Source organism: Marmota flaviventris, chromosome 3 (assembly GCF_047511675.1).
Source record: "Marmota flaviventris isolate mMarFla1 chromosome 3, mMarFla1.hap1, whole genome shotgun sequence".
Taxonomy (NCBI): Eukaryota; Metazoa; Chordata; class Mammalia; order Rodentia; family Sciuridae; genus Marmota; species Marmota flaviventris.
The window spans coordinates 54,279,337-54,296,378 of NC_092500.1; the positions used below are offsets into that span (position 1 = coordinate 54,279,337).

The following is a 17,042-nucleotide window of genomic DNA, read 5'->3' on the forward strand; positions in this document are numbered from 1 at the left end:
TGGAATAACTATCCCTAATTTTACACACAGTGACAGTGATATTAAAATACATCTTTTATTACTTTACAATCAAAGTACAAATTTAACAAATTAAGTCAGAAGGGGGTATAGAATAGAAAGAAAAGGGAAGTGACATGAAAATGGGGTGGGGTGGGGATAAAGGCAGTAATTTCATACATCCCCAAATTAAAAGATATTGAAGGCAAAGTGATTTGTTAAAATATGTATAGAAAAGGTCCACAAAAATTTCCCATTTTAAAAATTTCCCATTAAGGTTAAGGGCAGGGACAGGAGGTGACAAGGGAAAAAAAAAAGCATTAGACTTCTACTGAAGAGAGAGATCTCACTAGTTTACTTTTTTCCTTAGAGAGCCTAAGCTTTCTGTTAAGAACCACATTTTTGCATGAAGTACTATTTAATCTACTCTACAAAATGGTCATCAATCATATGCTACCTAATTGAGGAACAATAAAATAATATTCTACCACTAGTAGTATAATGAATGAGTCAATGTGTGTACATAAATTCCCCAAATACATCTAATACTCATGTTCTGATATGAAAAACCTATCTATTATTTTTATATCAATAAATTCCACGAGACATGAGTTTCACATTGTTTGACAAGACCTACCTGAATAGCTGAGTTCATGAAACACGTATTTCCCAAGTTACTTAGGCCACAAAGGCCGGGCTGTTCATTGTTTCTTCCAGGTTCTGAATAATCATAGTTCTTATAAGCAGTATATGATGGGAGACAATAATTTGAGTTTTTCACACTGGAAGAAAGAAAAAAATTTAAAATGCAGCCAATTACATTACAATATAGTTGTAATGAACAGAATACTTCATTTTATTTTTGAGATGGTTAGTCATTACATTTCTTTAAAAGTACCTGAATTGTGTTTCTTAAAAGACAGGATTCTCAAATCAATTAACCCCTCTAAATTAATGTACTCTTTATCCAATCAACAAAATTACTGCAATCAAATACCACACCAACCAATATAAACCACTATTATATCTTTCTACCATTGATTAACAGGAGCAGCATCACAGCTTGCTCCATTCTTCATTGCTCCATCAAATTTAAAACATTCAGATTTTAAACACCACCCGCAGCAATAAATCATCTCATTTATGTTCCTTTTGCATCCTTTTGCATCCAGTAGAGTGAGAACAGTAGAAATAGGAAGAGTTGTGCTTTAGTTACAGGTGAGAGCAGAGATTTCCAAGGCCACTGTGACATCACTGTTCTGATGCACTGAAGATTCTATTTATAAATTCTATGCTAGACCAGCAAAATCTAGTATTCAAATGCAGAAAAAAGTCTAGATGATCAGGAATGCAAAAAGTGATTCTAAGCAAGTACATTCCTATATTATTTACCTTGCGTTTTTCTTAGCTTGGTAGAATAATACAGGTTATTTAACTAGATAAATATTAACTCAGGATAATTTGTACTCTCAGTGTAATAAATGTTAATCTTAAAAAAGCTATTATCTAAAATCTAGAAAAATCAGGATAATTTTTGAAAGAATTAAGAAGTCCATAAATAAGTTAAATGGTTCCTTTTTTCTACACATAATAAAAAATAAATTTTGTGGAAAAGAATGAATTCTCCCTTAATTTTTAATAGCCTACCTATCTTATAAAATATTTATGATGGATAGTTTGGACATAATTCAGAAAAGCATACTTTCAATCATTCCTTTTTACTCATTAGAACAAACCTGAATGAGAATCAAGGTCATGTGCTAAAAGCAAATAATGATGTAAATAAAATACAGTTTACAAATAAATGTGATGAATCAGTAACTCCACTTAACTCCTCTGGCTATAATTTATTCCTGGTATTATTTTAAAACAATATAATTTTTTATAATTTAAAATAATTCATTTTATTATTTTATACACTATACTATCCCTAGATTATTATAATTTAAGTGAACTATACTATTGCATATTTAACAAAGGCTTTAGTAAATGTAAACATACCCCTCCAAATCCCAAATCACACACATTAATATTATGCATTTTTTCAGAAAAAGCTCCCTTCTCTAAACAAAAAGACAGACCCAACTCTCAAAACAATCCACCTTACAAAAGAGCAGTGCCCTAAGAAATGCAACCTTGATCAATTCAAATTCAGATTAGTAGAAATTTGTTTTAAACTTAAAAAATCAAGTCTTTTGTATACTTAAAAAGTCTAAGAACTGCATTTTCTGTACATTGTACACATCATAGAGAAGAAAAAAACAATATGTATCTATATGGGTCTGATGGTAAAATTATAGTAAGATGTAAGTAGCCAGAGCACATAGGGAAGAATGCCCTAACACAGGTTCATGCCTACCCGCCTTCCCATGTAAACATTAAAAACACATTTACATGCTCATTCCAAAAGTATATATTCAGATTTCTGACTCTTTAAAGGGTATCTATGCCTTTGTTTTAAATGACAGGGTAAGTATAAAACTTGCCCAAAGACTGCAATAGTTTAGATACTCAATGATAATAATGAAAATCAATCAATTTAAAATACTTAAATATTATTGATTCATCACTTGTATTTCATATGTTATGTGCACTTTAAATTATATATTAAAGTTCATCATGGAAAATACCAAAACTAGCAGTTGTCTACAATACTTCAAAAAAATACATGGAACCTAGGTCCTAAAGAAAGCCTCAATGGAAGTCTTTTATGACCACATCTGCTAATTATTTCATTAAAAAAAAAATCTAGTTATCATCTTTTAAGTTTATGCTACTTTGCAAAAATAAATTTACAGAAGTATATGGGAATTTTAATACAATGCTAGATTAATTCTATATTATAAATCTATCCTCTTTAATGAAGATAAATTAAAAATGCAACAGATTTTTATAAAATCAAAACTTATCTTTGTATAAAAATTTCAATCAGTACTGACTCTTGACATCATATATATTTTAATATTAATAACCATAATTATGCTCACTTTGTAGTTAATGAAACAATTGTCTCAGCTAAGGAACTTGTCAAGAGTCATATGGCTAACTCTTCTGTCTCCAAATCCACAGTTCCTGTTTGTGCATTAATGTTATACAGGGAATCATTTCCATTTCAAATGAGAGATTTAAATAAATTTAGAAAAACAGAAATGTGTTCTCATGTGGAATGCCATAGTCCAGAAAACAAATACATTAAAACATTTTTAAGAAAGTGTTAGTAATATATCAACTCAAATATAGCAGGAGAGAACTATGCAGGTGATAAACCTATAACCAGAGAAACAATTTGACAGACATTAAAAAATGCACATAAATTATAATTGAGACAACTATGGACCTACAGATAAAATTACATACAGTAAACAAACTGTACTTCACCAATGGACTCTTCACAGTATTAGTTTTAATAAAAACTTTTTTTAACTTTAAATAATTCCAAGCATATGGTATTATCTTTATAATATTCTTATTTCTGGAAATGAAAGTTTTATATCTTAATAATGTATAAGTACAGGATAGTTCAAGTCTTGAACTTGTAAATATATTTCATATAAGCTTATGTACTATAACTACTGATTTTACTATATAATTTATACTTACAGAATATTTCCACATACATGAATTTTCAAGAATGCACTTAATTTAAAAAGGCCATTCATTATCTATTAACATACTTTCAGAGAAACTATGCTATTTCCATTTGAAGCTTTAAACTTCCACACGTAGAATGGAAATATAAGAAATAGACTTTCACATAAAATAACTTTTTGTTCAGAGTTTTAAAGGTAAAAACAACAAAAACTCCCTTCCATTCTATGAATGCTTAAGTTCTATGCCTAAGAAAGGTAATACATAAATAAAATTTACTTTTAAATTCAAAAATAACCACAGCATGTGGATTCTCAGTAGGTTTTCACTATTAAAATTTCCTAATACAAAAGATTGTTTTACTGTCTTGAATTTAGTTAGCTAAAAATAAAATCTAGTCATAGGAATAAAATCATTAAACCTGGTTTAAAATTCCTGTAGTCAGAGGTTTTGATATAAGATTGTACTACCATTTTTATTATGTTGGGGAGGAAATGGATAAAAACAGAAACACACAGATTCCAATCAAAACAGTCTATATTCAATACAGTATACAAACAATGTTAAAAATCTCTCCAAAGAATGACCATAAATACATGTTATACCTGTAAATAAATTCTTTTACAACAAATGTGGGAGTGATTTACAATTGGTAGGAACACAAGTTAAGACTTTATCTCATACAGGAAAGCTTTTGATGAATTAAAAGATATTACATAAAATACAAACAATTACAGGATAATACTGTTTCATCCTTTTTGCCTGTGGATATATAATTTTAAATAGAAAAAAAGTGTTATACTTTAACTTTGGATATTCATGGTGTTTTCAGTATTGTAGTGTAATGCTAATACACAAAATACATGTATCTTTATGAATTACTGATATAAAGATGTAAATACTATTTTCTAGAAAAGTTGTACTAATATTCCAACCATGAAAGAGAATCTTATAAGAATGAATATGACTGTGTTTAAGTTTCTCAATGTGACTGAGGCAGGAGAAAGTAAACAAAGTTTTTTTTATGGTTTTAATTTACAAAACTCTAATTGGTGATAAATATGATGTTTAAAATGTTTATCTTACGTTTAATTCCTTTATTACACATTTATATCATTTGTCCATTTCTCTTAATTTCTAGAGCTTGATATTTATTCTTTTAAAAAATTCACTTTTAGTAAGTATTTTTTTTCCATTTACTTCCCCCTTTTTATATGCCTAGTAATTATCTAATCTGACCCATTCTCCATTAGTCTAGAATGCTTTCTGATCACATTAACTTCTTTTATATAAGAAGGTATGCTTCTGGATTGTCTGAATCCATCAATCTGTATGTGTATTTTTGGTCAGTACTAAATTTTTATATCATTATAACATGTTGTTGTGATATGTAAAATTAATCCTTTGTCATTTTTTCTTTCTAAAATTATTTTGATTATTGTCATCTATTTATAATCCAGATACCAAGTCCCCCACTAAAGATATTAATCTTAAGGGAAAATTAAATTTATGAATTTAATTACTGGTGTTATTTCAAAGATTATTTCACAAGTTAGTCTTTTTGAATTTATTGATAAGAATTATCAGATGCCATTTATGACCTGGACAAATAGTCAAAATATTTATCTAAACTGTTAACCTAATATGTAAACCACAACGCACACACACAGATCCATGAAATAAAAGGAAAATATTCATCTCTGGATCAAAGTTCTTTTAGTAAATTGATTGGGCTAACTATAAATGAGGAGGTTTTCTTTTTACTTTTTCCAATAAAATAGATATGACAATTTTCAAGGTAATACACCCATAGTCAGGTATTATATTTAAAGCTCAGATGACTTTCAACCTTTTTTATTATAGCAATATAGCACATACTTTCACATAACTTCTCTAAATTTCAAATTTCCACATTGTACCAATTTGGGGGGGGGGAGGGAATTGTTTTTCTAAACCTCTTTTTAAGAAAATGTAATTGTCTTTTTCATAAACATAAAAATTTGTGTGTGCTTTCCAGCTGAGAAGCACTGATAAACACTTTAAAAATATTATTTTAGGTGATTATACATCTAGTTCCAAAATGACACCTGAAGTTTATATCTGTCCTACAAAAAATGAGTTATAACAAATTTCTATATATTTCAATAATATTTAGAATATAAAATTTCAAAAATGTTTCATTTCTTTCTTTCAGTTAACTATTATAGTATTCATATTAAATCAAGAAATAGTTTATAAATGTGCTTTCTTTCTTAGGAAATTACTCATGGAAGAACTGACCAGTAATTTAAAAGAAAACCAGTTTAATGCATTAAGCTTTTATCCTAAATTTTAGATACAAGAGTTTTTTTTGCAACCAAAATAGGGCGATCAATTAAACAAAGAGTTTTTAAGATTCAGTGCTTACTTTCTGTTGTTGATGTTGTTATAATTATTTGATAGAGATGAAGGAGAGATCTTTGGTAAAGTTGAAAAATTGGATGCACCTGGGGACCTTTAAAAATATGAAAATGTTAAATTAGATAAAAATGAAGAATTTTGAAAATAATTATGAAATAAAGAAAAGAACTAACAGATGACAATGTTTGTAGTAAATGAATGCTGGAAAACAGATTTATGAGCAAAATTACTATATATCCTTTGGTTTTTAACTTGTACTGTATTTGTCCTTTTCATATATAATAAAAAGGGAGCTATTTTCAAATTAAATATACACCTTGTTATTATTCCTATAAATTTACTAACTGTACATACCCATTTCAGAGTTAAGGTAACAACTATTAACATTTTATAATCACTTTCCATAAATTAATGGAATGAAAATTTTCTACTTTTGTTTCTCAGTAGGTACCACTGGCATTCTAGTTATATATACACTGACAGAGAACAGAGAATATTATCAATTCTTAAAAATTTTAAGGCAAGGCGGACCTAAGAGCACAGAGAGTTTCAATCAAACCTAAGTAGTAAAATTTGCCCAAAATCACCTCTGGCTTTTAACTAATAAGTACACTTTAAAGGCATAATTTATAACCAACAAACCTACTATATAGAAATGATTAAATTACTTAAAGGTCTCTGAAAGATTCAATTTCCTTTGAAATTTTGTACACAATTTCAATTCACCAGGCAATATCTAGTCCAGGGGCTCTAAAACGTTAGGTTTCAAGCCAGTTAACTAATTCATTGCTAATTATAAATTAGTGAGGCCCAAACAGATAAGTTTCTAAAAATTATTTTGTTTCCTCTATTAAGTTACTAAGGAACTATGAAATGGTCAATGGGTAGGAAAATTTAATGTACAAAATCTACTTTCAGATAATTTGGATTCAGGAAAAAAAAATACATGTGCATGTGTATAAATGTACTACACATAATAAATGGTATGTAAGAAAAATTCAACTTTTGAAGTTATATATATTATATAATCTATCAAAAATTTCTTTCATTTTCTCACATGCATAATACCCTGGATTCAATCACCAGCACCACCAAAACAAAACAAAACAAAAAAACCTTCTTTTGTGAAGGCTGTGTATTAAAGGATTACTTAAGTAAAACTTCTCTTTAGGCAACTTTCTGACAGAAATATCTTTAATAAAATGTCATTTTACTATATTAAGTTAAAACAAAAAATACAATCAACCAAGCTTTAATAGAAAATAATGTAGAAAACACATTTAAAAGTAATTTTAGAATACTATTATTTTCAATAACAGAAATATCTTGGCATTTTTGCTGCTATATTCAGAGTTTTTTTTAACTATGAAAAAACCCTACTATGATTAGAGTTATGGATTAAGGATGTCAATTTTTCAAAATATGATTCATTACAATTTTTCAGGAACACATATATAAATGGAAATGTTTGTTCCCTTCTATCAATCAGTAAGAAATATGGAAATAAAAAATATATTACTACTTCTAATAAAAATGGCTGAGGAGGGCTGGGATTGTGGCTCAACGGTAGAGCACTTGAGTAGCACATGTGAACACTGGGTTTGATTTTAAGCACCACATATAAATAAATGAATAAAATAAAGGTCCATCAATATATTAAAAATTTTTTTTTAAATGGCTGAGGAGCATATAGATGTGTATTTATTTACTTTTTTTTCCTTTTTCTGTCCATCTGTGCTTTTTTTTTTAAACTCTTCATTACTAACTTTACCTATGGATTATATTAGAAGAAAAAGAATTAAGTTGTATTTTGATAACAGTTTCTGTGGAATTCATTCAAACTAGGAATACAAAAGAGACAGACAGTTCAGGGAAAATTGACACTAAGTAAAATACCTACAAAACAATATAAATGTGATAACAAATTTTAACACAACATTCTGTAGGTATAACATGATGTTCAGTGAAAGGAACAGGTGAGAACTAGAAATATTCCAGGTAGAAAGAAAAGCATTTGCAAATGTGAGATCATAGAAAATATGATGTGTTTAGGAAATTATCAGTAAATCCAGCAAAACAATATATAGTGATAGGAACAGAAGTTAGTAAAGTAGGTATGATAATAAAGGGCCACTATGTTCTGTTAAGGAAAATGGATTTGATCCAATTGTGCTGGGACTTGTTGAAAAACTTTAATAGGTGATCAACAAAATCATATTTACATTCTAGAAAAGATAACTCAGGAATAAAAATAGAATGAAGGCTGGAAGGTCAGTAGGAGACTATAAAGATAACAAAGGGGAAAATTTAAAAGGGCTGAAGTTAAGAAAATGGTGTGGGCAACTGCAACATATCTTTGATGTTTTGGAAGCATTTTCAAAGTATAGTACCTGGACCCTAGGGTTCTTTAAGACCCTTTCATGGTATTTGTGTTAAAATTATTTTCATTATAATACCAATATGTTATTTAAATATTACTTGACAGTTTTTACTGGGTGGGTATTTGTGCTGATAATGCAAAAACAATGGTGGATAAAACTGATGGCACATTAACATCAATCAAAGCAGTAACAGTGATGCTATATTCTTCACTTTTCCACAGTAGAAAACAAAATTTCATTGATGAAAATCATGTTGAAAAATAAAAATTATTGATTTTTATTAAATCTAGACTCTTAATTTTGCTACTTTTTAATATTATATGACAAATTGGGAAGTTTGCAGGAAGCAGCACATCTGCTACATATGGAAGTACCATGGCTTTCATGAGGAAAAATTTGTGTAATTGTTTGAACTGCAAGTGAAACCAGTCACGGTTTTTATAGCACCACTCTTCACTCCTACACAGGAGAACAACTGGAGGTTGAGGCAGGGACTGCATGTTTCAGGTCAGCCTGGGAAACTTAGCGAGGGAGGGAGGGAGGGAGGAAAGAAAAAGGGGCAGAGGTGGGAATGTGCAAGGCCCTATGTTCAATCCTCAGTATTGTAAGAACACAACCAAAATCCAAACAACACCACAACACAACTTCCGGTGGCTACTAAGACTTGGTTATCCAGTACACATTTTCTCAAAAATGAATTAAGGGAACCTACTATTTCAAGGAAAATAACTAAAAGTATCGCCAATGATAAAAAATCTGAGTTTTCAATCAAAAAACAGAATTTTTGAAAAAAGTTCTGCTACCATGTGGTTGTTGGATCCCAGACATTTCTCATAAAATTTTTAAAAATGTGAATTACAGCTAGGTGTGGAGGCATATACTTGTATTTCCAGCAGCTTAGGAGGTTGAGGCAGGAGGATCACAAGTTCAAGATCAGCCCCAGCAACTTAGTGAGGCCTTTAGCAACTTTGTGAGACACTGTCTCAAAAATCAAAAAAAAAAAAAAAAGGGCTGGGATGTGGCTCAGTGTTAAGGGCCCCTGGATTCAATCCATGGTATCCCTCCCTGCCAAGAAAGTGATTTATAAAAAATTATATAATGGAGTGTATCAACATAAGAAATATTTGCCTAATTCAGTGAATCAATATTCTTCAAATAACCAAAATGCATAAAATTACAAATGATTGGTCTTAATGGAAAAGTACAAAAGATTCATTGTACAGTGTGGTTTCTGATCCACACTGTAATTAACCTTTAATACTTAAACCACCTCTGGTCAAGTTTTTATAAGGTATCAAATGTCAGAAAATACTATTCCCATTTTCAACTACGTAGCTATATGAAGATAAATTTCCTTCATGTACTTCATACAAATAGTGTGCCACAATAAATTAAATGCAGAAGCACATGAGAATTTAGTTGTTTTCTATTCATGTAGATAGTAAAGAAATTTGCAAAAATGTAAAATAATGCTATTTTTCTTAGTTTTTTTTTAAAGAAAAGTTATCCTTCGTAAGCTACATCAAAAGATAATGGCTCAGCGCTGTTATTTATAAATATCTTAAAATTTAATTTTAATTCCTATTATGATAAACACTTGATTAAAAACCCACCTGAACAGAAGTTTGTTTTTTAATTCATTAATAATTTTTAAGCATGTAAAGGGGAACTGAGACAAAACACTTAAAAATTTCAGATTTAGGAGATAGAAACTGCAAGACTTGCTAACTTGAAAGGAGTGAGGTGGAAAGAGGAACTCAAGATGGTTCTGAGATAGTAGTTAAACAAGGAATGCAGGAAATAAATACTGTTGAGGTTGAGGGGATAGGAAGTAAATAGATTTTGTTCAATCTGTTGTGATAAGTTCTTTTTTTAAATTTATATATGACAGCGGAATGCATTACAATTCTTATTACACATACAGAGCATGATTTTTCATATCTCTGGTTGTATACACAGTATATTCACACCAAATCGTGTCTTCATACCTGTACTTTGGATAATAATGATCCTCACATTCCACCATCATTAATAACCCCATGCCACCCTCCCTTCCCCTCCAACCCCTCTGCTCTATCTACAGTTCATCTATTCCTCCCATGCTCCCTCTCCCTATCCCACTATGAATCAGCCTCCTTATATCAAAGAAAATATTCGGCATTTAGTTTTTTGGGATTGGCTAACTTCACTTAGCATTATCTTCTCTAACTCCATCCATTTACTTGCAAATGCCATGATTTTATTCTCTTCTATTGCTGAGTAATATTCCATTGTGTATATATGCCACTTTTTTTTAATCCATTCATCTATTGAAGGGCATCTAGGTTGGTTCCACAGTTTAGCTATTGTGAATTGTGCTGTGTTCTTGTAGTATGCTTTTTTAAGTCCTTTGGGTATAGACTGAGGAGAGGGATAGCTGGGTCAAATGGTGGTTCCATTCCCAATTTTCTAAGAAATCTCCAAGTTCTATGTGACATTTAGAGAAAATTGAGAATTCAAAAGAGTTACAGGCAAGAATACAGGATGGCATATTTGTGTTAGTTTTGAGTTGTGGGAGAGGATTAACATAGAACTTATAACCTTTGAGTACCTACTATGGTATGAAAAGATCTTCAGACAAATTTTGTATATTATGAATGCATTTAAGGTCTGAGCACAGCTGCTCTTTATAGTCAGTGAACTTGTTTAATGGACCATGACAGGGAGAGACTTTCACATGTAATGCAAGAGGCTATACACCATCTGCAAAATCAAATATGGTGACACTGAAGAGGAAGAGAGGATTGGTCAGAGAGGTGAGAATAGTTCTTGAAAAACATTTGTAGTGTGGATTAAAATTCAGGGAACTCTGGGAGTCAGCAATCAAAAAGAAGTATTAAAGTCAAACTAGATAAAAACAACAAATAAGACTTTGTTAAATTATGCATTAAGTAAAGCCTTTTGCAAAAAGTTGGATACTAAAAAGGCGGTATTTGGAGCAAGTTAATGTTTTTATATTTCAATGTGGGAGAGATTTGTTTATGTTCATAGGTCAAAAGGGATGATGACATTAGAAAAGAAACAAAACAGTATGGTAGGCATTTTATACATGTAGGAGAGGGGGAATTAATGAAAGAAAAGGCAAAGTCTAGGATGAAATGATATAAAAATTATAGTTGTCCTTAAATAGCAAGTAGATCAGAGAGATAAAAATATATGTTGTCCACAGGTGAAGTTGAAGGAAGACAATTTAAAAATGCTTTTATTGATATTACTGACAAATGAGTACATATCAGTTAAGTAGTCCAATCTAGTTAAAATTTGTGGAATTAATGTCAGGTTGTTTAAGGGTTGACTCATAAGTCTACAGATAATAATCAGAACCCTTTTTTCTTTCCATGATGTAATTTAGAAATTATATTTTTCATTTTCTAGTGGCTTTCTAGAGGGGAGAAAAGAAATGTTTGAAATATGATATACTGACTGGATACCAAGCCACTTACCTAGCGTTAAGCTAATCTTGGCCAGTTTGGTCTAGCTGTAATATAAGGCAGGGATTAATCTCTTAAATAGGACAAAAAAAGGCAAGACATTAATTTAGCTTAAGTGGTTCAGAGAAAATTAAACCTTACCCCTGACAACTGAATGTTTATAGTATCTGAATTCCTCTATGTCCAATATGTTTCAACTAAAAGCATGTAATTCAAGGTTAATTTGAGCTTCTTGCTTCAACAGAAACAAAGTTTTTCTTGGTAAGTGACCTGAATATTTATCATACATGGAAACTGAATGCCATGATATTGAACAATCAAAATGTAGAAGTCTGAATGCTAACATAGCAAAATAGTTATTAAAAAGATTTTTATATTTATTTCAAACCTAACATTGTAAAACAACCCAACTTTATAAAATCTAATCATGCTAGACAAAGCAAAAATTATCAACAAAAGCAAGACCAACTTTAAACTGTTTCTAACAACAATCATAAGCCAAGTTCTTAAAGAAAAAAATTAAAATCTCTTGAAAAATATCATCTTCTAAGTGAGATACAGATAGTTCAGTTCAAGAAGCGTTTTCTGTATGCCTCCTGCATGACAGGCAGGGGATTAGGTACTTAACGATACGTAAGAATTTACAATACATTGCTTTTCATAGTTTTATTTTTGTTTCTTATTTTGATTGCTTAATTTTACAGAAAGTATTTGTAATATATAACTTTCCACTTTAAAAGATGAAGCTGCAGTCATTTCTTCAGTCATTATTATGCTCAGCATCAAATTCACAATATACTTTATTTTAAACTTTTATTACAGAAATTCTGAAACATACACAAACTCTCATTTACCCAATATCAGCAATTCTTCTTCAACAATGACCATTTGCCATTCTTGTTTTAACTATAATTCCCTAAGCATCCCTTTCCTCCCTTCTCCCCTCTTTTTGTGGACTAATGTAAGTTCCAAAGACTTATAATTTCACCCATAAACACTAGCATGCATCCCTAACAGGGATCTTTTTGTTTTAATCACCACATACCATTATCAGTCCCAACCTAATATAGTTTTGTGCTCATTTTTCCAACTATCTAAAATGCATTATTTTTTCTTTCAGTTGGTTAGTTTGACTTGAGATCCAAAAAAGTTCATACCTATGTATATCAATTTTAATAAAAAAAGGCCCTTAATACTTCTACCAGCTAACTTATCTTCTCTGATTTCATCTTATAATGTAAATACAATTATTTTCCATTTGTCCTCATTTCTGACCTATTTAAACAGGTAACCTTGACTTTTATGTGTTACTGTAAATTTTATAAACTGCTCAAATCTTTTTTGGAACTAACTAGAAGAGAAAGAAAGTATCCAATACAGGATAGATATCCAGTTTGAAAATCTAAAATTTGAAAAGTTGTAAAATCTGAAACTTTTTGAGCACTTGACACTCAAAAATTCTCAAATTTTAGTTTCTCAGATTTCTGGATTAGAAATGTTCAACTGGTGAAGTCTATTCAAATATTCAGAAATCTGAAACACTTCTGGTCCCACACTCTACCAATTGAGCTCTTTCTCCAGTCCCCCAAGCATTTCAGATATGTTTAACCTGTAAGTATTCCTGGGTATCTATGAACGTTGTCAAGCATTTACTGAGAAGTCTACACTTAAAATTATATTCATTTACACATGTATTTCACTGTCTAAATTTTCTAACTTCAACTAAACCTAGATACTGCTTTTAAGTATTGATGCTAACATCGGCTAATCATAACTGTGACCATGTGGTTTGTTTGATAAAAACAGATCTAGTACTAGGTTATACATTATTTTTTCACAACAGAAAGTGGAATAGTACTTTGGTAGAAGTTTTGGATGTAGAAATGATCTGTTTAATCCATATATATTTTAACAATGCAAAATTTATATAAACATTTAAAATCTTAAATTTATTGGTAAATAGCAGTATATAGAAATTTTACTTTAATATTATCATGACACCTTTGCCTTTAAGCGACAAATACCTAGAATGTATATACTTAAATAACAAACAGATTTATCTTCCTGTCTGGGAATCCTTCCTCTCCAACCAAGTACCACCTTTGATAAATAAGTATATTTCATGAGGAGTACTTGTACACCAGTTGTACCATTTTCTGACTAGCATCTTTTCCCTAGTCATCTACTTCCCACTCCCATCTTGCTGCCTGAATTTACATGCTAGTTTAAACAAAGGTCTCTGCTTGTCAAGTTCATTAACCCTCTGTTCTTTATCCCTCCCATCTCTTCAACTTTTAGCTTTACCGACCATAGAAACAAGTTTTCTGAACCTTCATGATTATTCTATTTGATCCTCTAGTATCAATACTTTGTGATACCCTTTAAATTTTGTATACTGTTCTCTACATTTTCTGATAATTCACATACACTTTAACTTCCCAAATCTATGAACGTGACTGCATCCCTGCAGTGCTCATTACTCTCCAAACTTTAGTTCCATATCTTTTAATTGTATCATAACACTTTTATTTGGCTGTTCCACTATCTCACATTTTACAAGTCTCAGAAAAAGTTATTCCGTGACTGTTTCTTAATGGGAACAATAAGATAAAATGTAAAAGCTTCAGTACAATTTGTTAAAATGAAATCAACACTTTATGTAAGGTTTCCTAATATGTATTTTAATAATTTTTTAACCAAATAGGTCTATGCACCATTTCTGAATCAATTAATTCTTGCAGTTACATATGTGAACTGGGCTTAATTACTCTTCAAAATAATCTAAAGAAGTGTTTGAAACAGAAAAGCAGAAACAGAATATTGCAGTTACAATGATTCCTATTATATGTGCCAACAAAAAAAGCAGTATGCAATAGTTTTTTTCACAAAGTGCTTTCTCTTCCAAGCAGATTTTTCAGGAATAGAATGCTGTAAAAATACTATTATGGCATTAGATTAAGTTTACACTTGAGAGTTTCAGTCATCAATTTAGAATTTTATTAATCAGAACTCTACAAATGGCAGAGAGACAATGTATAATTATCAGCAGTATTTTTCCATTAGATTTTTTTTTTCAGCCACTGCTTTATCTGGTTGATGGTAAATTCTCTGGATGCTTTCTAGTCCATAAAAACAGTCTTTAGAATCATCATTGTCTCTTTAGCTTCTTTTCTCCAAAAACTTAATCATTTTTAAAAAATATTTCTTAAAGAATTAATGAAAATGAATGGATTAAATTCAAATGCTACCCTCACAAAAAAGAATTTTGACCATAACATAATTATTTAATAGGTTGTACTTCAGCTAGAAGCCACAGTTAAGAAATGAGTTGTCAACCTTAATTTTTCTGATAAATTAAAAGTTAACCTAATTGTGCAGGTTTCTACTCTTTAGGACCCCCTCCTCAAGGCTTCTATAGTTTTTCTACTTTAAAATCTTTTTTTTAGAAATTCAAGATTTAATTAGCCAAACATCCCCAACAAAATAATTAGACTATTCACTTAATGCTAGGAAAATATCCTTGGAAAATAAATGATCAAATTTTAAGGTACCATTAGAAGAGGCCATGCTTTTGAGAGGTTTTAAGAAATCTGATACTTAGAAACTAGAAATGCAAGCTTTCAAAAAACAAATAAGCATTGAGTATTCTTAATATATAGCATAAATATAAAGATGAAAAATTTAAATTATGTTGATATTTAGCAGAAAAGTTCAGTTAGAAAACTTCTAGTAGTACTTAGATTTCTAATGTAGACAATGGATTGTTTGATATGCTAATTAAAATACACACACAGTAACTACAGAACTACATGTTTTTTAAAAAAATCATTTTACCCTTAACATCTTTGAATATTTAGTATTTCTTCTCAAAAGTAAAAACCACCACTCCCAAAATTTATGCTTCAGATGAGCACACATAATTTCAGTTCATTTCCATTTTCAACAACATTCCTTTTTTTTCAGTGGTTTAGGAAAGTCAGACAAGTAAAATGCTTTAATATATGCCCTCTACAGTAACATTTAAATTTTTTTCTTGTTCATAAGAAACACCTAAAATGCAAATTCCTGGGCACACCATAAAGACATACTCTGCTGATCTGGGTGGGAACCGCATAGTACATGTCAAGAAACATTACTTAGAGAATTTCTCAAAGTGTAATCCTGAGTCGTCAGCATTAGCATCACATGTGAACTCGTTAGAAATGATCCACTGAATTAGAAACTGTTTTAATTAAACTCTACAGGTGATTATTCTTTCTACCATAACACAACTCAATTTCTCCTTGCCTTTGACACCTTCGGTAGGAACTGGTTATGTGCTATGTGGTATGATTACTGGATATTAGTGATGTTTATTAGAACTAGCATTTTCACACCAAGTCTTTATCTGGAAGTTTCTTCTTGAAAAAATCTAAAATATTCTCTCTGCTAGTGTTAAGTCACATAAACGTACAATGTGACTCAGTAAATACACAAGTATTCCACTTGATTTATTTTTGGCGGTGGGGGGATACTGGGGATTGAACTCACAGGCACTCAAACACTGAACCACATCCCCAGCCCTATTTTATTTAGAGACAGTCTCACTGAGTCGCTTGGCATCTGGCTTTTGCTGAGGCTGGCTTTGAACACCTGGGCTCCTGCTTCAGCCTCCCGAGCCAATGGGATTACAGGTGTGCACCACTATGTGCCCCCTGAGTTGATTTTTTTTAAAGCTGACATTCATCTAGAAAAAAAGAATCTGTATCCTTGCTTCAATTATATAAATACAAATAAAAGCAAGTAATACTTTTTCACCTTTTCCTTTTTTCCCCTCCTCTGTTGTGCTTTTTCTATGTTCTTAAGTAATATTTTTATTTCACATAATATTCTGTTTAAAATGAACAAAAAGGGTATAAACTGTAAATTTCATTCTGATATTTTTCCTCTCAACTGTATGTTTTGAAGATTTTACCACTATTAACCAACACCTCATTTTTCTTATTCACTTTACCAGTAACAGATATTGAGCAAGGTTGCCTCAACATTCCATTACTACCAAAAATACAGCTGCAAAGATTATACCCTTTAAGGACCATAGAAATTCCTCAGAGTACTGGGTCAGAAGGATTATGGTACTCCAATTTTAATTCAATACTGACTGATTTACAGAATCTGGCAATACTAGTTTACACTTCTGTCATCAGTACATAAGACTTCCATATAC

The 17,042-nt window shown here is 30.5% G+C and overlaps 1 protein-coding gene across 5 annotated transcripts in view; it reads right to left on the reverse strand.

Moving 5' to 3' along the window:
* The window catches only part of Usp15 (ubiquitin specific peptidase 15), a 122,470-nt gene that overhangs the window by 42,384 nt on the left and 63,044 nt on the right, over positions 1–17,042 (reverse strand). For 4 of the 5 annotated variants that reach the window (XR_011707062.1, XM_027925808.3, XM_071609708.1 and 1 more), the window contains exons 7-8: positions 5,993–6,079; positions 635–779 (exon numbers count right to left, since the gene is read on the reverse strand). Coding sequence is in view for 4 of the 5 variants with exons in the window: in XM_027925808.3 (XP_027781609.1) it covers positions 635–779; positions 5,993–6,079 (232 nt within the window). In the remaining variant the exon portion in view is untranslated. The remainder of the gene's footprint in view (positions 1–634; positions 780–5,992; positions 6,080–17,042) is intronic. The other variant, XM_027925817.3, reaches the window with a different exon arrangement.